General features: G+C 38.0%; 1 protein-coding gene across 2 annotated transcripts in view; it reads left to right on the top strand.

Annotated features, from left to right (window-relative positions):
* CHP1 (calcineurin like EF-hand protein 1) overlaps positions 1-14864 on the top strand; it is a 20877-nt gene extending 6013 nt beyond the window's left edge. For both annotated transcript variants that reach the window (XM_071558411.1, XM_071558410.1), the window contains exons 2-7: positions 165-237; positions 7218-7298; positions 8351-8478; positions 9336-9397; positions 10341-10463; positions 11748-14864. In XM_071558411.1, the coding sequence (XP_071414512.1) occupies positions 165-237; positions 7218-7298; positions 8351-8478; positions 9336-9397; positions 10341-10463; positions 11748-11801 (521 nt within the window). In that variant the 3' untranslated portion in view covers positions 11802-14864. The remainder of the gene's footprint in view (positions 1-164; positions 238-7217; positions 7299-8350; positions 8479-9335; positions 9398-10340; positions 10464-11747) is intronic.

Genomic DNA, 14864 nt, shown 5'->3' with positions numbered 1-14864 from the left:
CAGGAAGTCCTTAAATGCAGATTGCCATGTGCTTCCAACGTAACTTGTTCTGTATGAGCTCTTTTTTGAACACAGCTTCTGGCAACAGAGCAGTTCAATGTAATGAGGTCTGCTCCTGTGAGGAATCATTGACATGCTAATTTGTCTTTCTGGGTTTTTTTCAGTCTCCCACAGTCAAATTACCCGCTTGTACAGTCGCTTCACTAGCCTGGACAAAGGAGAAAATGGCACTCTTAGGTGGGTATTGTCACTAATTCAGCTGTCCCTGCATTGGCACATCTGTAGTGATGGCTTGCTGTTGCAGGATGCCTGTGTGCTTTCCACATGTAGTAGATCATTGAGGCCGTTGTAACAGGTTCTTTCATACCTACTGTCTACATGTACATTGAAGTTTCTTCTCTTTTATGGAAGGTTTGATTGTTGAACTGAGTTGCTCTAAATACCAATTGTCTTTAGTGTTGAAGGTTTATAGCAGTTAGTACAAGAAAGGTCAGATTTGGTATTCAAAGTCTTATAAAAATGTTCAGAATTGTTAAACAACATTTTGAGATTGTTCTTTCTTACCTTTCTTTATGTCTTGTTTCTAATAATTATTACAGGAATGGTTCTGTTGTGTCTTCTTCAACCTGGCTTCCATAACAAAAAGATATGTTCTTGTTTCTGATATCCAGTGTCTTAACACTACTCGAGTATGCAATCCATTTACTATACTTAGCTTTGCACCTCTTGTTGAACACCCATATCTGCTAGTATGTTCAAAAATGAAAAAAAAAGGGCTGGAACCAAGTCACGGACTAAACAAACATTCTGTTCTTAAAAGTAGTAGTGCAGGATATTCTAAGACCTTTAAAGTGTTTGTCTCCTGTCAACAATTTGAAAACTGCAGAAGTGAACTGGTTTCCTACAGCTTAATCAATTAAATAAAGATGAGTCTTTAACTTCTTCTGTGAAACATTTGCTGGACTGAGTCTGCTGGAAAGAGTATGCTCAACGAAAAGGTAAACTGTAGTGAGATGATTGCCTGTTAAAATACAACTCTGCCTGCTGTCATTGTTCTCTGGTTTTCCCCACTCTTGAGGATTTTGTTTCCCATTCACCAAATAGACACAGTACACAGGAAAGCTGGAGAGAATGCAGGAGAGAGCAGGAAGGGGAAAGGGTCCTTGATGTAGCATAGTATATGAGATTTGGCTCTTATAGAGCTCATTTCTTTCATAACAACTCTATCCCAGTCAAATCCAATAAACAGAGATTTGGGGATCACCTGAAGTGTTTTATGTGATCTTGTAAAATATGACTCTGGGATGCACTATAAACCCAGAAAAGCTCAACCTACCTATAAGCCAACCTAACTGTAATTACAGAATTACCTCTGAAAAGATGGAAGTGGCAAGTTGTAAGATGCACAGTGTTTGGCAGTGCTGTCGACTTCCTGCTGTTTCCTTTCCTGAAGGAAATGCGAAGTTCCTGCTGGTGCCACAAATTGCTGACTTCTTAGCTTTTAAGTAATTGGATGTGGAATTGCAGTATAAAGAGGACTACTAAGAGATTATTTTGGGTTAAAAATATTCTCCCTTCCCCATTGGCATGTGTAGATTTTGAACATGATTGACTCCAATGATTTGGACTGTGGCTGTATTGTAAATTTCTGGACTTGCATAGCTGAAGGGATGACAAAATGAATTACGTGTGTGGAAAAAAATGGCTTGAGATGGGATATTCCAGAACTTCTTAAGCCCACTGTCACTAAAGCCAATGTATCACATAAATCAGAGCATTGGCAATTCTGACATAGAGATCAGCTGATATTGTAGGTAAGGTTAATACTTCTTACATCTTAAAATTTAATTATTTGAAAAAACCCTCCATTAACAGCCTTTTCAGAATTTACATGTGGGTTTAATATGCACTGATGAATAAAGGTGATGGCCACCAGATTAGTCTAGCACAATTTGAACCTAGCATATGTTCTTTTGCAACTCTTCCCTCCAACACTGAATTCACTTACTGAATCCATAAAGTTTGTATGAAGATACAAATAGAGATTTGTATAAAAATTGTAGTCATTTTACTTAAGAGGAGTAATTGATTAATATGCAATGAATATCTGCTGCACAATGCTTACTTTCACAGTATTACACATTAGTAGGAGTTTGGCTTCCATTGTTGATAATCATGTGGTACCTCGGAAAGGAAGTGAAGGTTGTTTGGAAACTCCAAGCAACTGTGCTAATTATGATCCCTTAATTTGCAGTCTTGGCCCCTGAGCATAGCCACTCTGGAATAAGTCTAACTTAAGAGTGGCATTCAAATTTTTCAACTTGTTCTGGTACCCACAATGTGCAGAAAGTATTAAGTTTAGGTAATGGAAAACTACTTCCCCCCCCCCAAAAAAAAATCCCAAGGAATGAGGGGAGAGTAAGAACTACAGCTCAGAAGGTCATAGATATTGGTCTCTGAAATACAGATCAAAGAGAACTTGCTGCTTTAAGACAAGTAAGATGAAGTTATCACTTGCTTACTACCACCAGTTTGGAAGGTATGTCTTCTGTTTGTTTCCTGTGAGCAAGTATTACTGTTTCCCTAAGGATGACTTATGCCTTTGACTTACAAATCAAATATGACAAAATCACTCATGTGACTATGATTATGAAAAGAAGTGTTAGGCAGTTCCTTATGGCATGAAATAAATCTTTACATGTGTACCACCCTTCTGAAGCAGGGCAGGGTAAAGAGCACTTTGTACAGAAGATCTGGTAGTTCTGGAACTATAATCAAAGGCAGAAATCTTTCCCAGACAGATATTTCTGTCCAGTGTGCAGTTTCAAGGCACTTTGTTTTTAAAGATTTACATAAATGAAGTATTAAAGATGGTTATTGATGGAAACAAAACTTTATATGCCTTGATTATGCTTTCCTTTTTTCTCCTCTCTCATTCTCTAAATGACTATGCTCCACTTTTACCTGTCAATTCTTTAAAAGTGTAGAAAAATTTTATATTTTTCCTTAGCTTTACTTTTCCTAAACAAAGTAAGTTCCTTCAGACCTGCACCACCTCAATGAAACCATGTTGTAAAAGACAGAACAAAACTGTTCTTTTGAAAATTCTTTTGTCACCTTTGATTTCAATATTGTGATGTATTGAGTTGCCAAAACAAGAGGTTGGATCCATACCCTTCGATGTCTAAGTTACATCTAAGTTGTGAAATTTGGAACACACTTGTTCTGTCTATGTCCTAAACATAGCTCAGGAGAAAACCAGTGTGCATGTTCTCCTATTTACATGCTGATTTCCAATATGAGGAAGTAGAAGCATATGACCAGGATAAGTATGTGTTTGCTGCAGTGAGTCTTCCTGTTGGGCTGGTACTGAAACGTACACCACACAAGAATACATCTTCCACAGTTTACTAGTAAGTGGCTCTAGACAGACATGTATAGAGCTGTAAAAAGGAGAGAGTTGTATAAACTGCTATTTTTGCATGGAACTTTTGTATGGAACCTCCCACTTAACAGTAGTTTCTTGTGCACCAGGGAAGTGACAGGTTAAGCACTTCTGAAGTATACCAATTACCATATAGTAATTGGTATAGCCTGGTAAGTGTGGAAGAAGGAAGGAAGGGCAAGTAATCTGAAAGCTGGTACATACAGAGAATAGACACACTGAGCTGTTTATGCATATCTCATACTTAGGAAAGCCTTTCACCAGACTGTGTCTCCTGGAGAACTTCAGAAAACCTCTGATCATGAGATAAGGGTATACATGAGCTACTCAGGCCTGCTAATTGAGTGATCTTGGTCTGGAAAGGTGTCAGGCTTGTTCTTATTAGTTCAAACTGCTATTGCAAGTTTGCAAAGTAAAACATAAAAGCTGGCTCTCTGAGTGTGGAATTCTTTACTTTTCCTTAGGAAAATGCCAAGCATTTTTAGCTTTATCTAAAATAGACAAGACAGGAAGGATATGGATTTGGATTGGAAACGATAGGGTACAAGAATAATTTATACTTCCATCCTCAACCACACTTCATGCTTGCTGCCTTTTTTCTTTCCTTCTCTATTGCTCATCAAATTAATCACCTTTTCACATATTTCTGGGCCTAATGTTTATGAACCAATTACTGTTCTGATAGTTAAGCAGCTTTTAATATTTGTGTAGAGCATGTGTAAAGATGAAGTTAAATGAGATGTCTGACGCAGTCATGGAAGAGGAGGATGTCCGTATTCTTTCCCCATAACTTCTGCAGGCTCCTAGCACCTCTTTGCAGCCATAGTGCTCTTAGGTTTTTTGAAGTTTTTTCAACTGCCTCAAGTTGTCAATTTGACAGAAAGATAATTGAGAGAATGGAGAGGAGGAAAGTAGGGAGTTTTTTAACGGGGATACATTAGACCACTAAAAGGTTAGATGAAGGACAAAACTGATGTTAAGAAGGGAAGGGAGTAATGGAACCTCTTCAGTTTGACCAACTGTTTGACCAGCTTGCATGATACAACTTACTGCTTTTAATTATTTTCCTTCTTCAAGTAGTTTCTTGTTAGTTATATCCTGTGGGCATCTTTCATCTACCACTTCTGATTTGTGTACGTTTGGGGTTTTTTTCTTCTCCATTATTTTACTTTTCCTCAACTCTAGATCACCCTACCCTCCTCATCCCTGGTGAGGTAACAGTGCCTCTCTACCATCTACAAGGATGAAGAACCAGAAATGGAAGAAAAAAAGGGTCTAGTATGTTTCTTGCACTCTTTGGGGTAAGGCAGAGCCACCTTTATAAGAGGAATCTGCTCTGTGCCTTGGAGGGTATACTCACGCTTAGGAGTACTTGTCTTGCTTAGAATCTACAAATTCTTTGCTGCAAGTTATGTCTAATGCTGAATACCCTGGCATATATATTATGTCATTGCCCTGCAGAATGTTCACATGCAGTTAAAGGTCCTTTGCATCTTGTGTTTAAGCAATGATTTAATAAGAGCCACATTCCTGAAAAGATACCTTAGAAGAGCCTTGTTGCCAATGAAACAAAAGAAGTAGAGGGCATTGAATTTCCTGTAAGCTCCAGCTTCAGCCAGCTAAAGTTGGTCTCTAATGACTGCAGTAAGCCTTAGTTTTATAAAGTGGGGAATAACTTACCTCATGCATTCATTTGCTTTTATGGCTGTTAGAGCTATTTCAGCTATAACACTCAAGCAGTAATGTGCTCTTAATAAATGAAAGTGTTCTACTGCAATCCTGATAATGACAGGACAAATAGATTTAAACCTGGGGAGTTTTTTTGTGGTTAATTGTTAATCTCCAGTTAGAAAGCAGAATAACTAGAGACTGAAATACTGAGTGTAAACTGAGGCTGAATTCCAAAAAGTGGTAGTATGCAAGTAGAATCTGGTGAAGCATTAGGATTTTGCTCTAAATGGAAGAGAGGGCAGCTGCTGCTTTTAGGTTATAAATGTTAGCACTGACATGGAAGTTCTGTCATTAAAATATTGTTACTAGGACATAGGTTTTCCACATCACTGCATCTGCTTAAATCACTAATGCATACTCTGCCCTTCAGCTGTAGCTTAAAATGCAGGAGTCCTGAAGGGCCTGGTAACAAGCTGATCATGCCGTACGGATGTTAACTTTGCCTATTAAAAATAAGTCGGACCTGGTCAGAGCAGAAGTTTGCTGGGATAACTTAAAATACGGTCAGGTCGCTCTATTTAGAAGGTCAAACAGTTTAAACACGTTGTAACAGATATATTGTAACTGAAGCTCTTAACAACAGTGCTGTGGTGTGACTGGGTGCGAGGAGTGCTTTAGAATACATTTAAAAATAGAACGTCTTGCTTCTCTGCCTTTCTCAAGCTAGACTAGTGATAAGGTCAGCCAATTTCTTTTCCCCCTGTCTTTAATATCATTATAAAAGACCAGCATACTGAAATAATCTGGAAATTTGTTTGAGCTTACTCTGGCAATTTTTTTGGTGTAACAGCATCATGAATCAAACCTTGTTGCCAATTCATTTAGTAAGCATAGTTTTCAAAAGAAGCAAACATTCAGTAACCAAGTTTGGATCACAGTCTCAAACTTCAAAATCAGCAGGACTGCATTTGACATGAAGGGAATCTGAAGATTGGGCAGGAAATGTTGAGTTATGCATACAGGCATAATGGACTTGGGGTTTTTACAGCTTTATCCCCTTGTTGTTTGCAGTTTAAAATGATTATGGAGTACATCTTGTACTAACTGGTAAGTTGCTGTGTTCTGTTGTCATGGAAAAACCAAGAAACCAAACCTGTTCACTAAGACACATTTGGTTTATCCGCATTGGTCACACCAAGATTATCCCACTTCCCTCTTGCTGTCAGTCTATTAGGCTGAAAGAGAAGAGAAACTATTACTGCAGTTCTAATAATGGAATGAACCCTGTGTTCATGTCATACTGATCTAAAACGTGTATATGGTACAACTCATGATGTCTATCAGATCAGAGAAAGTCATAACAATGTAAGCTTAGCTGTGTTTCTATTGTGCTGTGTATATATAATCATGAGAGAAAAGAGAATGGCTAGCAAGAGCAGTGAGTATTTGCATGTACTGGTGAAGTTATATCTGATGTACAAGCGTCTGTAAAAGTGTAAATGTACTTCTTCAAAGTAGGAATGTGGCTTGGTTGAAGCTGGAATAATCTGAAATTTGGCACTTATAATAAGTTATAAATTTGTTGCATAAACAAACAAAAAAATCTATTGAAACATGCAGATCACCTGGAGGATGTTTGGATGAGTATGGTATTGTTCCAGAATCTGAAATGAGGCAGTCTGGAAAAGTCCTGACAACTCAAATGATTAGTACCAAGATAATTATTAAAACCCCCCAGTCACTATTTAATTTTGAAGCCATAATTTCCTTCAAAGCCATTTCAGAACCTTTTCTTACATTGCAAACTAGTTGGCATCATTATTTACAGTAAGGTTTCTAGTACAAACAGTGTCAGTGTCTGAGAAGGGCTGTTAACATGATAAATGAACACTGCTAGTTTGTAATGGAATATAGGCTTGGCATTGTCTTTTGCTTTGTTTTGTGCCATTAATCATAGAGAAAACATGATTTACAGATTTACGTTTTTAAAGCCTTGCTGCAGAAATAGAACTCCATGGATGTTTTACTGTGAATGCTTTTAAAGCAATTTCTCCTCTGACTTGAGCTTCATGCAGACTTCTTGTGTTCTTGCTTTACTTAGCCGTGAAGACTTCCAGCGGATTCCAGAGCTTGCCATCAATCCACTCGGAGACAGAATCATCAATGCCTTCTTTCCAGAAGGGTGAGTTTCAACAAACTGAATTTGTGAGCAGGCACAAAATTTGTAGCTCATGAGAACTTTTGGTAGGAGCAAAATGCTGATAAAGCACAGAATTTGAATTTACTAATAAATACATTTCTGTGCTTTATTTATTGACAAGGCATATCTTAAAGCAAACTTGTGTCAACACTATTTTATGTTAAGTAGCATTGCAATTAACTATATTATATCTAAATGTACCATTGTTATTTGTTTGGTTATTTGGTTGATTGTTTTTAGTTTTTTATTATATTTGAGACCTGGCTTATGACACTTTTAACACAAATCCAAAGAGATGATAAAATTTGCAGTATCATCTCTCCTTCTTTATACCTCTGGATTGTTCTATGGAATCTACTTCTCTTCTTGAACACAGTTGTCATTACTGATTGATGGGGATTGATTGTCTAATCGAATTATAATATCAGCTATAAAGACCAGGCAGAGTTTACTGAATAGAAAGCAAGAGTCCTGGAAAGTACTTACATGGCCAGTTCCCACAGAAACTAGAGAAGAGAATTCCCTGTCAGAGAGCAGTGAGCAATGGCAGCCCCACAGGCAGAAGCCAAGAGTGACAGCACAGTACTTGCTGACAGAGGGTTTTGCACCTGAACAAGAAAAGCAGAGCAGGTCTGGTGACTCTTGTCAGGTCAGCCAATAGTCCAGTGGTTGATAGTGGTGAAACTAGTTTTAAGTCAATCCAGGGAAAGTAGGATCCAGATCAGCAAGACACATTGCCACATTCAGGCAGAGCTGCATAGCTCAGGCAGGGCCTACGGGTAAGGGCTTGAGTTTCAGCAGAAGCTTGCAGGCAAGGGGAGGGGACTCCTCAACAAGACTTCTCACAGCTGCTTTTTTACACATCATACTTCATAACAGCATGATCCCAGCTGGCAACAGCATAGGCAGCCAAACCCTGGTGAGGTGGAAGAGTTCATATGGTCTTGATGTTTTAGGTATTCAGAGTCTTTTTTACTGAAATGAAGAGCCTGTATAAGCTGTGCTAAACCTGACCTGCTGAAATGCTTATGCAGAGAGGATCAGGTGAATTTCCGTGGATTCATGAGGACACTGGCACACTTCCGACCCATAGAAGATAATGAGAAGAGCAAAGACCAGAATGGACCAGAACCACTCAACAGCCGAAGTAACAAGCTCCACTGTAAGAAATGTGAACCTTCCTACAGAATAATTTCTTTTTAGTTTTTCCCTAGGAAGGGAAGAAAGGGGCTTGGCATCTTTTGTACAGTTGTTTCCTGTGGAATGATAGCCCCTAATACCTGATTTTTCAAACAATTAACTTGGAAACATACCTGGTCAGAATGTCAACAACTGAGCCATTGCTGTATTGGAATTTGGTGGATTTGTTTGAATCTTGAGATATAGATATTCTTTGCAAAATGTTCATAACAGAAGTGTTTCAAAATGCTTTGCATTCAAAATTATTTCAGATTTAGAAGCCACGTCCCATATGTGAATGTGCTTTTCTGTTTCTTTCTCCAGTCTTCCATATAATGTAGTGTTTTTTCCTCACCTTCAGCTGAGTACTTTCTTAAGTATTTGAATGTCTGCCTACAGCAAATGAGCAGAATGCTCTTTCTTGCTAATCAAAGTTGGCAACAGACTTCAGAGCACTTAAAATTTCTGTCATATTTATCCAGAATGTAGTCAAAGAGAATGAATAGTAACATAAAAATGGCTGGCTCTGAAATGAAAGGATTGAATGTATCTTAGTGATAATTATACTTCCTTGACTTGGGGCTTTGAGAAAATACCCTGCAAGCAGGGTATGTTTGAAACTAAAATTTTTCCATTATTGGCGATAATGCTGTTCCTGTTTGTGGTAATAACACTTTATGGAACTGAGCATGAGTTTTATGGTGAACTAAAACTCTAAGCTAATTGTCTTAAAATAATTTACAAATAGTTAGTTTTGTTGGTTTTCTTTTAGGTAAATATATTGTTATGAAGAAAAACAATGGCACTCAAATTCAACTGCTCTTTCTTTCTTCTCTGTAGTTGCTTTTCGATTATATGATCTAGATAAAGATGACAAGATTTCCAGGGATGAGCTTCTTCAGGTAAATAGCACAGGGCTGCTTTGAATGACTCAATCGTGACCTTCTCTATGACTTCACACCCTCTTAGAAAGAAGAGAGTTACACCAGTTTTCTGTAAAGAACTCCTGCAGGAATTTGGTGGCTAATTGCTTACCTCTGGTTTAAAGCTTTAGTTATGGTATGAGACTTTAATCTCATTTGGTAGGCTAGGCAGATCCTATTGGAAATGATACCTAAATATTCAACAAATACACTAACCCCTTAAACCCCTTAAGAACTGCCTTCTGTGACTTTGAAAGGTGCTTCTTACAGTACTTCAAAGGGACAATCATTGGGGTGGGTTAGGTTGTTTGCCTGATCCTCTGCACATCCTCTCAATGGAATAAAACTTCTTGAAATTGCACCAAAGGTAATCAAAGTTCATCAGTGCCACATATATATGAAACTAGGCTTGAGCTTGGAGTAATTACATACTACTAATCCTGGGAAATACACATGGCAATTTGTGGTTCCTGATTTAGGACAACAATTTGCTTTTGACTGCAACTGCCGTCTTCTATCAGCACAGAAAATGCTTTAGTAACTGTGGAGAGTAATGGCAGTTATTTTACTGTGTACTTTCAAGATTCCTGTAGGCAACTATCTCAAACAGCAGATATTTCGTCAAATGCTGGTATGTTTTGTGGGGAAAAAAATAGAAGCATTGGACAAAATGACTCACTTGTGGGTCCAAAAGCTTTCTCTTACCCTGCTGCCTAGTGGAAAAGCAGGATTCTTTGTCAGTGGTAGCTGCAAAAGGAAGTTACTTTTCTTGAAAGCCTTAATGTACAAAGGACAGTAGAAGTCTGTTTGGAAATTACTTCCATGAAAATCTCGTATAGTATTATTTTGGCAGTACACACTAGAAAAAAGCACTAAGAATACTTTGCTCTTGTGTCAGTAATGGTTATTTTCTATGTTACAGGTATTACGGATGATGGTTGGTGTAAATATTTCAGATGAGCAGCTGGGCAGCATTGCTGACAGGACAATCCAGGAAGCTGATCAAGATGGAGATAGCGCCATCTCCTTTGCAGAGTTTGTAAAGGTTTGCAAACAACATTTTTAATGACTAAATGAAACTGTTTAGTAATGAGTAAGTCTTTCAGACTTAAATGCAAATGAGAACAGAGAGGAAGTAATTCAGATAGTCATGCCTGGATTTGGGCAAAGCTTTCGCTAGCTTTTTGTTCCCTCTATTAGTTGTGGGAGGGGTGTTCTTTTTTAATATTGTCAGGGTACTAATAATTAGTCCATGGTTCTTCATACTCTTACTTAAAGCTACAGCACTGAATATACTGAAGAATTTTTACTTTTTCTTTTGTTTCTGCCTCTTTCTGTCTAAGTAGCCTTAATAGCACAGTTACAACAGAATAATCCTTCTGCTGTAATAGTACTGATCAGTTTTCACTTGTAGATTTCATCTGTTAGTGACACAACTAATACCAATATTCAAGTTCCTTTGAACTACATCTTTTGGTAGTCAGAAATAGGTATTAATAGGGATCCATCAGATAGTGGAGAAAGTTGTCCTGTAGCAGAACAATTTCAGCTACCTAATGGGATGGTATTGACAAGAGGAACCAGACTTATCTTGAAGACGGACAAAAGGCAACAGAAACAAGTTGCAACATGAGAAATTGCTGTTAGCTTTAAGGGAGACTTTTTACGAAGAGGATGATCATAGCTGCTGAAGATGTAGAAATTACTTGGACATATATGAACTATATAAGACCCTGAGCAACCTGATTTACCTGGCCCTGCATTAAGTAGGAGTTGAGGGGATTGGACTAAAAGACCTCCAGAGGTCTCTTCAAATTAGAGGTCCCTAATTTTGGAATCACTGAAGTCTACTGCCTGAAACAGCCTGGAGCAGTGTAATGTCTTCATACCTCAGTGTTCATAGCAATTTAGTGAAAGAAATTGCCACCCCGGGTTTACAATGATCTGCATTAGTGATGCTGTGGTCTTGATTTTTGCTCTTCGGTGACTGCTCACGCCCCTTCCTCTACTCTGTTCTCCTTTGTGTTTCCTGGCTGGGCATTCCTACACAATCTAGTTTTGTAAATCCAGGTCTTTCTGTGCTGTTGGCTGACTGAAACTGCATTAGTTACATTTTGATTGACAGCCTTCTTCCAGCTTTGATGGCTGAAGTTCCTTCCCTTGGGAAGACCTTAGTCCATAATGAAAAATAGGAGTCTCTAGTTGGAAGACTGGCATGTTGAATTGAAGAAATCACATGTTTCTGCCCATTTCCTCTATAATAGAGTAAGAAAAGTTTGTAGGAGAGATGTACAGTAACTTTAGTAGCTGTTTCTCAATTTCATTGCAGGTTTTGGAGAAGGTGGATGTAGAGCAGAAAATGAGCATTCGATTTCTTCACTGATGGATGGAGAACCTATTCCTTTCTACTCCGACTGTGTAATGAATAGAACTTCATTTTATCCTAAGCACCATCTCCCAGGGCATTGCTCCTGGGGCATATACAATACATCTCCAACCCCTCCCTGATTTGTTCTACCAATGTGAACATTCCCTGTGCATCAGAAACAAAGGGAAATGGCTGCCATGCAACTTGGAAAAGGAGCTTTTTTAATGTTTTCCTTCGTGGTTTTTTTACCCTTTCTCTTGTCTCCTTCTGCACTACTGTTTCAGTAAAAATGTCTTTCCTTATGCACTGCTATTTAATCTACAAACTGATTCTTCTGAGTTCTGAATCTGAGAATGGAAAAATGGGAAAATGCCACAGAAGTGCCCTCTGAAACATTTTGGAGACAAGCATCTACTCAAATACTAGGTGCAGTGATAATGATCCACTTTTGCCACATTACAGCTGTCTTTTTTTTTAAACCCTTTCCTATTTGGCTCTTCACATGCAGATTTGTTTCTTCACTGCTTCTAAATCTGTCTTTTACTTGAGGACTTCTCAATTTATATGGCTTCATTGTATAACTAGCACTGAATGCATGATGGTAGCCTAGAGTACTTTAAAGTACTGTGAATAGATTTTATTCTTGGTGTAATTAATTCATAGGGACAGTGGGAGAATCTGTGGTGGAGACAGGCTGTGATGTTCTCACAAGGAATAGGAATTCTGCACTAAGTCACTTAAACTGTAGCAGATGCAGAAACTCGTTTCTTTCTTTTGAGTAGCTTTCAGGCTTGACAGCCCATGGACCATGAAGTGTCCTCTTCAGGTTGCTTTCATCTAGGATCCCTCCTCTCATAAGGGTGGCTTTGCTTCTGAAAGTGTAAATTTGTTGACCAGCATACATAATGCAAGAAAACTAGGCATGCCAAAATATGGAGTTGTAGTTCTGTCACTGCCCCCTGGTAACAGTGTCATGAAACATGAAATTGTGAAACTGATTCCATGGGGTTTTTTTCCCAATTATAGAGGCCTGAATAAGCAGTAATTATTTATATTTTCCTGGTCTGTTAGATTTGTGTTGAGGATGGTTGGTGTATTTAAGAAGGCTATAGCATAAGAATACAATTTGGGGAAGTACCTATTATCCCAAATATTTCAGAATGTATTTCTATACAAATCTCTTTGCAAGTGTAAGATGATTAATATATTAATATAATGCTGATAAATTCAAGAAGTCAAAATTCTTGAAGGTTCAATACTAACAATTTTCTGTGGCTAAATTGACAATTGATCTCATCTAGTTCATAGTCTAGGAGGTCCTTCCAATAAAGCCAAAAAACCCTGGGAGCTTCTCTATTGAAGAATCGGTGTTATAACTGCTTCACATACTAACATTTCTATATACACTTAACAGTCTCCAAGTACTCTCAAATGTGCATTGACTTTTTTCTCAGTTCCTTTAATCATCACTTTTGTTAAAGAATAACATGCAAGTCTCTAAAGGATTTTTGATTTGTTTTAAATTAAGGAATTCAGAAGTCAAATGTTGCACTTCATTGTTTTGCAGAGTGCAGCACAATTCCAGAAAGAAATGTAAGTTAAAAACTTCTACCTTATATTACAAAGAAACACTATAGTTTTATAACCATGTCATGTAAAATAGGAATGTAACAATGTTAATTGACTGAAAAGTAAAAAGTGCTTGTAGGCTTTGTGATTTACCTAAATGTAGGTGTTGCTCTCTTCAGTCTCTATAGTTGTAAACCTACAGTTGTGCCTTACTGTCCCAGTGAGACTGGATATTGTATTTATCAATCCATAAATAAATCTTCCACTGTATAAGAAAACCTCAGAAAAATACAGACCCCAACTAGTCCTGTAACTGACTATCCTTTAATGACTGGAAAAGTTAAATACCAGTAGAATGGTGCTAGCAGGCCTTACAGATCAGTTTCTTGTAACTGAGCTTGTTTTCAGAGTATTAATAATTTTTTATTCTGCTGGCACCGTGCAGGAAACCAGTGCAAAACATGAGCTCTGGAAGAGGACATGCAATCATAACCTTGCACTGTGGACCCCATAACAACATGAGCTTTACTGCTCTCCATGGTTCCAAATTAGGCTTTTTATTTGGGTTATTTTTTAACCTCTGCATAGTTGTTACAGTGTTGTTCTAATTAAAGGGTGTATAATACCAATGCTGGTTTGTGACATCTGTCCTTACAAGCCTCCACCTCAGATGTCAGGTATTTTTGCTAAGGTGTTTTAAGGTCAACACAAATGCTCCAGCAGATGCACTGGGAAAAAATAACCCCACAATCAAAGCAAAGCAAACTAATTTTCCTGCAATAAACAAAAGGACCCCCAACTATCAGAATCTAACTTTGCCATTAGCAGAATAAATCACATGTAAGCCACTCTCTTACTTAACATTCTGAAATCTACATATTTAACGTGTAACTTAAAAGGTCGTAGACAGTAAAAGAGGAGTTTTACAGAGCTGAGTTCTTAAATTTGTTCAAAACTAAGCTGTACAGATACAAGCAGATTTCCACAAAAGTAGCGTTTTTAGCATACCTGGTTGCTTGTAGAAATATACGTCAGTCATCTTGAAAAGAAAGGTCTTTTAGGAAGGTGAACGTCTGGAAGAGGGATAAGATTAGCATCTCAAAGGCAGAGCTACTTAATATCCATCTTTGTCTTTTGGAAAAGCAGTGTAGGGCATAGGAGTTTAGGTACAGATGAACGATTATCCAGTCTATTGGCAGACACAAAGTGTATCTTAAATCTGCAGGCACAAGTGGAGAACCTCTGGATGACTGATGCAGAACTCTATGGTTGTGAACTGTCACCAGAGTATTGCAGAGACTGTAGAAAGTGGAAATAGGTTTGATGTCTCATCAATAGTGAAAGGTGGCATGTGAGTTTGCTGAAGTAGCTGTAGGCCCCTTTGCTTGGCATCAAGTCTGGGCAGAGCAGGAGAAGCCAAAACCAGGATTTGACTCATGAAAGGCAGGAGTAAAAGTTATGTTCTTTTCCATAACTTTAAAATCAGAAATAAAAGTCTTTGAAACTACA

This window comes from Pithys albifrons, chromosome 6, assembly GCF_047495875.1.
Source record: "Pithys albifrons albifrons isolate INPA30051 chromosome 6, PitAlb_v1, whole genome shotgun sequence".
Lineage (NCBI taxonomy): Eukaryota > Metazoa > Chordata > Aves > Passeriformes > Thamnophilidae > Pithys > Pithys albifrons.
Note: the sequence above shows the minus strand (reverse complement) of the source record. Positions and strands in the feature narration are given on the sequence as shown.